A 6,827-nucleotide genomic window follows, 5' to 3' on the forward strand; every position below is an offset into this window, starting at 1 on the left:
CAACTTTAGAAAACTGGGTGCTGGTAGCAACTTCATGAAAAATGGGTCTACCTTACTTTTATAATGAGATTAGAGTGATTAAACCAGCGTGGTGGGCCCAGTATTAAATCCTGCTGCTTTCAAAGACTGCATTTCTATTGTGTCTTCTGCCAGTTGGGTCGTCACTTGCAACTGAGATGAGTGGCAGCATGCGTGATGGGGTTATTCTTCCAAGCAGCTTCCCGTTAGAGAAGGGAAAAGGGTGCAAAGGGCAGGGGGGAGTCCAGAGAAGGCATTTGATCTTGTGCTAGTGGTGCATCAAGTCTGTGAATCATTGTCAGTGCTGGATAGCTTTTTTTATTGACAAGCATGCAGTGATAGCCACCATAATAGGATTCAAACGCTAAGGTCAGTGGCTGCAAAAACCAGGTCATTAGGGACAGTAAATAGTAATTCAGTTTTACAGAGAAAGCAGGTCACATCCTTCAGTAAGAGGCAGGAGAGAAAGGGGGAAGCCCATTAGCTTCTTCTCTTGCTACCTCCCACTAGGTCACATTATCTTTTGGCCAAGGAATGTATCAGAAGAATAGTACAATCACAGAGAAAGCAGAGAATAGATTGAATACTTACATAGCACCCTTCATCTTACGGCTTGGCTACACTGGAGAGTTGCAGCACTGGTGGTGGCGGCTTTACAGCGCTGCAACTCACTCACCGTCCACACTTGCAAGGCACATACAGCGCTGTATCTCCCTGGCTACAGCGCTGGCTGTACTCCACCTCGGCCTGGGGAATAACGACTGCAGCACTGGTGATGCAGCGCTGCTCCGCCAGTGTGGCCACCAAAAGCGCTGTTATTGGCCTCCAGAGGTATTCGGAAGTATCCCAGAATGCCTGTTCAGCCACTCTGCTCATCAATTCAAACTCTACTGCCCTGGCCTCAGGTGACCCGCCCTTTAAATGCCTCGGGAACTTTAAAAATCCCCTTCCTGTTTGCTCAGCCAGGTGTGGAGTGCAATCAGTGAATCTTTCCAGGTGACCATGCCTCCACGCGGCAAACGAGCCCCAGCATGGAGCAATGGCGAGTTGCTGGACCTCATCAGTGTTTGTGGGGAGGAAGCTGTGCAGTCCCAGCTGCGGTCCAGCCGTAGGAATTACGATACCTATGGGCAGATATCAAGGGCTATGTTGGAAAGGGGCCATGACTGGGACGCGCTGCAGTGCAGGGTTAAAGTGAAGGAGCTGCGGAGTGCCTATTGCAAAGCCCGCGAGGGAAACCGCCACTCCGGCGCTGCCCCCACGACCTGCCGTTTTTACAAAGAGCTGGATGCGATACTTGGGGGTCACCCCACCGCCAATCCGAGGACCACAATGGACACTTCAGAGCGGGGGGGGGGGGAAGAGAAGGGGTGGGAGGAGGAAACCGAGAGTGAGGGTACTGGGGTGGGGGGAGACACCCCGGAGTCCCTGGAGGCATGCAGCCAGGAGCTCTTCTCAAGCCAGGAGGAAGGTAGCCAGTCGCAGCAGCCGGTACTTGGTGGAGGACAAACAGAGGAGCGGGTTCCCGGTAAGCGGCTTTTATTTTCAGGATGGAAATTTTTTGGGAGAGGAAGGAGGGTTAGGGCTGCATGCATGCATGCCTAGATGTAGAATAGCGCATTGATGTGGTCTATCACGTCGTGGTAATCGGCCTCAGTAATCTCTTCAAAAGTTTCAGCCAGAGCGTGGGCAATGCACTTGCGCAAGTTTATTGAGAGAGCCACTGTGGTCCTTGTCCCAGTCAGGCTAATGTGTCCGTGCCACTGTGCCGCGAGGGGTGGGGGGACCATTGCTGTACACAGGCAAGCTGCATAGGGGCCAGGGCGGAATACGCATTGCTGTAGAAGACCCTCCTGCTCTTCCCAGGTGACCCGCAGCAGCGAGATATCTTCCAGGATCAACTCCTGTGGAAAATGTTGGGAGAGTGTTCAGTGTAGGTGCCCCCTGCAGCTGTTTGCTTTCCCCAACACACAGAAACCCCGAGGACAGTACAGCCCTGAAGCAATCAGACCCCCTTACTCACCATTTCGGGGCTCCTGTGGGTTATGTGCGCTGTCTTTGGTATGGGAAAATTATGCTATTGTGAAGACTGTTTACACTCCTTCACTTTGTGGGAATAACTGTCTGACATAAACAATGCTGCCTCTGTTAAGTGTTGCCTTTTTTGCTTTTCCACAAGCAACCTTGAGATCTCGGCTGCCCGTGTTATCAACAGCTCAAAGACTCCAAAACCTCCGGAAGAAGCCGCGAAAAAGCAAAGAAGACATGCTGCAAGCAGTTATGGATCACTCTGTCACAGAGAATCAAAAAGTGCAGGACTGGAGGGAAAGGGAAAGCAGGATCCGCCAGAAAAATGCAGCGGCCAGGAAGAAAAGCACAAAGCAGCTGATAAGCATCCTGGCACGCCAAGCGGACTCTATCCAGGTGCTCGTAGCCATGCAGGCAGAGCACTACCGCGCCGGCCCCCCCGTCCCAAAGCTCTTTCCCTTGTGCCCCAACGTCAACTCAAAACCCCCTTCCCCAGCATCCAGGTTCTTACCACCACCAGCTGCCTCCAACACCTGTACGTTCACCAACCAGCCCTAAGAACTATGACCCTTACCCTCTGCACTCAACCCCCATCACCATGCAGTATAGGCATCCTGAAGTGCAGCAGTCATTGCACAGCACTCCAGACAGGACATATTCAAACCTGTGACTGTACAGTTCCCCACCCCACCCCTTGCCCTTTTAGGTTCCCAAAATGTTGTGTGTCTGTCCATAAAGTTATTTTCTTTTCAATAAATGTATTATTGGGTTTGAAAACAGTCTTTATTATTGTAGAAAGAAACAGGCACTGCAAATCAGCTTAGGAAACACAGATTCCTACTAACATTGTAACCACTGCACTTCACTCCCGTCCAAGGCACCAAACATTACTGTTGGTTTTCAGCCTCAAATTCCTCCCTCAAGGCATCCCTAATCCTTGCAGCCCTGTGCTGGGCCTCTCTAGTAGCCCTGCTCTCTGGCTGTGCAAATTCAGCCTCCAGGCGTTGAACCTCAGAGGTCCATGCCTGACTGAATGTTTCACCCTTCCCTTCACAAATATTATGGAGGGTACAGCACGCGGATATAACCGCGGGGATGCTGCTTTCCCCCAAGTCTAGCTTCCCATACAGAGATCGCCAGCGCCCCTTTAAATGGCCAAAAGCACACTCCACAGTCATTCGGCAGCGGCTCAGCTTGTAGTTGAACCGGTCCTTGCTCCTGTCAAGCTTCCCTGTATACGGTTTCATGAGCCAAGGCATTAACGGATAAGCGGGGTCTCCAATGATCACAATGGGCATTTTGACGTCCCCTACTGTGATCTTCCAGTCTGGGAAAAAAGTCCCTGCCTGCAGCTTCCTGAACAGGCCAGTGTTCCGAAAGATGCGTGCATCATGCACCTTTCCAGGCCAGCCTGTGTTAATGTCAATGAAACCCCCTCGGTGATCCACAAGCGCCTGGAGAACCATGGAGAAACACCCCTTCCGATTAACATACTTGGATGCTAGGTGGGGTGGTACCAGAATAGGAATATGCGTCCCATCTATCGCTCCTCCACAGTTAAGGAAACCCATTTGTGCAAAGCCATCCTCAATGTCCTGCACATTCCCCAGAGTCACGGTTGTTCTTAGCAGGATGCGATTAATGGCCCTGCAAACTTGCATCAACACGATTCCAACGGTCGACTTTCCCACTCCAAACTGATTCCCGACCGATCGGTAGCTATCTGGAGTTGACAGCTTCCGGATTGCAATAGCCACCCGCTTCTCCACCGGCAGAGCAGCTCTCAATCTCATGTCCTTGTGCCGCAGGGTGGGGGCGAGCTCCTCACACAGTCCCATGAAAGTGGCTTTTCTCATCCGAAAGTTCTGCAGCCACTGCTCGTCATCCCAGACTTCCATGATGATGTGATCCCACCACTCAGTGCTTGTTTTCCGAACCCAAAAGCGGCATTCCACGGTACTGAGCATTTCCGTGAATGCCAGAAGCAATTTAGTGTCATACGCGTCAGGCGACTCGCTATCATCGTCGGACTCCTCATCACTTTGGATCTTAAGGAATAGCTCAGCTGCCAAATGTGATGTGCTGGCGAGACTCGTCAGCATACTCCTCAGCAGTTTGGGCTCCATTTCCCACAGAAATCGCGCTGCACAGAAACCGTTGAGAGAGTCAAGATGGTGCCAAACGTGGACGGAAAAACAGGGATTGCTGGGATGTGAAGCGATGCATCACGGGGTGTTGGGACAGGAAGCAGAATGACCCGCACCCTCCGCCCCCTTCCCGCAACCCCCGGCGCCAAAATGGGACGAGGTGCTCTGTAGGATAGCTGCCCATAATGTACCACTCCCAACACCGCTGCAAATGTGGCCACACTGCAGCGCTGGTAGCTGTCAGTGTGGCCACACTCCAGCGCTTTCCCTACACAGCTGTACGAAGACAGCTGTAACTCCCAGCGCTGCACACCTGCAAGAGTAGCCAAACCCTTAGTCTCTTGTAAGCTTTTCACAAAGATAAGTAAGTTTCATTGTCCATTTTGTACAGATGCAGAAACTGAGGCACAGACAGCTGAAGTGCCTTGCCCAAGGTCACGCAGTACATCAGTGGGAGAGTTAGGAAGAGAATGCAGCTTGTTGACCCCCAATTCTGTTTTCTAAAGAAAAAAGATTGTGGATATTGATATAGCAACAAACTGACTAATTAATATTAGTTGTCCAGCCAAAATAATTAGATTTGTTTTAGAAGATTGAAAGAATAGAACCTGGCTTGAATTCCTGCTGGGGATATGATTTACCTTGGATTAACTGGGAGATTTACTTATCTAGAGATTAAGTAAAAAAGGGTTTATATGCTATAAGATTTTTATTTTATTAGAACTGTAATAAAACTATATGAATTGAATAAATAATTTTTAATCTACTACAAATCTTTGAATCCTATGTACAATAATATTGAGGATAATTCTTCAGCATTCATGGCCTGATCCAGAGCCCCACTAGGCCTTAAAAGTCATTTGTTATCACAGGAAATGCAGAAGTTGCAATTGCAATGTGACTATTTTCCTGGAAGGACCAAGTGAGTGGATTATGTACTTAAATCTTATTTAAAAAAAAATCTAAATGAAATAGTTCTTAAGAAATAGAGGATTAACAAATAAGAAGTATAACACACAGCAAGTGGTCTATCTGAAGAAAGACTGCATAATCTAAGATATCCTATAGTAAATCCATGATAACAAATTTAGCTGAGAGGCTGAATTACTTCAGATGCATTCATTCTTAGGGTGGTCCATGTGGGTCAAGGCAAAAGGGTTAGGCAGGGTGGAGAAAAGCATCTCACACTGTCCCTCCATTCTTGCACCTATCCAGTATGTGAATAGAGGACTCCAGCTGTGAATAGACCTAATCTTCTTAAGCATCAGAAATCTAAAATTTCTTATAAAAATAAGTAAACAAATGTAACATACAAATACCCTGGGGAGCTTCACCCTATTGTTTGCAGGTTTCTATAGATGAGGGCCCAAACCAACTCCCACTGAAGTCAATTGAAGAATCTTCCATTTGTTATATCAATTATTCCTCCTTTTAAAATAAACATTCAGTGCAGCCACAGAATGTAGTTGTAGACATATCTGTGCTAAAGTGGAACTGAATTCAAAAGTGCACTGATTTCTGCATGACATTTTAGTTAACTTTTTATGAATAAAAAGAGGTTCTACATTGTCACTTTGAATACTTAACATTAATTAATAATGAATTATTTTTATTTTGGTATTGCTCAGGGGCAATAATTGAGGACCAGGGTCCCAGTTTCCTAGGTACAAAATAGCATTTTTCTTAAATACATGTGAAGTTTTTCCTCTTCTGTTTTTTTTTTTTTCCAGGTCCGGAGTTGGCGTGACAGGTTCTAAGCAAACCTTATTTTATGCAGAGGTAACAGATCAGATGAAAACTGGAGAAGGTGGAGGCCAGCCTGAAGAGGGAGAGCTGATTGAAGTTGTAGAAGTACCTTTACAGGACTCAATGAAATTTGCTTTTGATGAGCATTTCCCTAAGACAATGGGCGTTATCTTCAGCTTCATGTGGTTCCAAAGCAATGTTGCCGTGAAGCTGCTCGAAAAATAAAAATGAGCACCATGATTTTCTAACTTGACAAATGCCTTCCTGTTTGTTCTATGGATCACTGAGATATGGGTAGAGAAAACTTCATTATTGAAGCAAGACGGGGAGATGCATACAAAAAAACTGATCACAGATAGAATCTCTCTGGATTTTAAAATTAAAATGTGGTGTGAAATCCTGGCCCCAGTGAAATCCATCGCAAAACTCCCATTGACTTCAGTGGGGCTGGGATTTCACCCTAAGTATCAGGGCCAAATCTTGGTCCCCTGTACAAAGCGTAGTAAATATGTTTTGTGCAATGGATCTCTGTTTTGGTGGAAATCCTTTACCACCATCCCTCAAAGCCACAGAGCAACAGTGTAGCTGCTACCGCGGTATGACCTATAGTACTGATGGCTGCTTCTCCACTGTAGTATTTGCTGCTATCCCTACAAACAGGGTTTTGGCCAGTAGACCTGGGTAGTCACAGACTTACCTGCCCAAATTCCCAACCCTTTGTACACACTGCCACAGAGAGAACTGCTCCCTCGGGCACAGGCCCAATGGGAAGAAATGTCATATATTTCTAAATATGGTGACGTTTTATTTCATAATCATGCACAAAGTGAGACATTTGCAAATGACCTTAATGGTGTTCAATTTCAAATATCTAAAAATGTCTGAGTT

General features: G+C 47.1%; 1 protein-coding gene across 2 annotated transcripts in view; it reads left to right on the plus strand.

Annotated features, from left to right (window-relative positions):
• NUDT14 (nudix hydrolase 14) overlaps positions 1-6,192 on the plus strand; it is an 85,093-nt gene extending 78,901 nt beyond the window's left edge. For both annotated transcript variants that reach the window (XM_039537819.1, XM_039537820.1), the window contains one exon: positions 5,924-6,192. In XM_039537819.1, the coding sequence (XP_039393753.1) occupies positions 5,924-6,164 (241 nt within the window). In that variant the 3' untranslated portion in view covers positions 6,165-6,192. The remainder of the gene's footprint in view (positions 1-5,923) is intronic.
• The last annotated feature ends 635 nt before the right edge of the window (positions 6,193-6,827 follow it).

This window comes from Mauremys reevesii, linkage group 4 (assembly GCF_016161935.1).
Source record: "Mauremys reevesii isolate NIE-2019 linkage group 4, ASM1616193v1, whole genome shotgun sequence".
NCBI classification, from domain to species: Eukaryota; Metazoa; Chordata; order Testudines; family Geoemydidae; genus Mauremys; species Mauremys reevesii.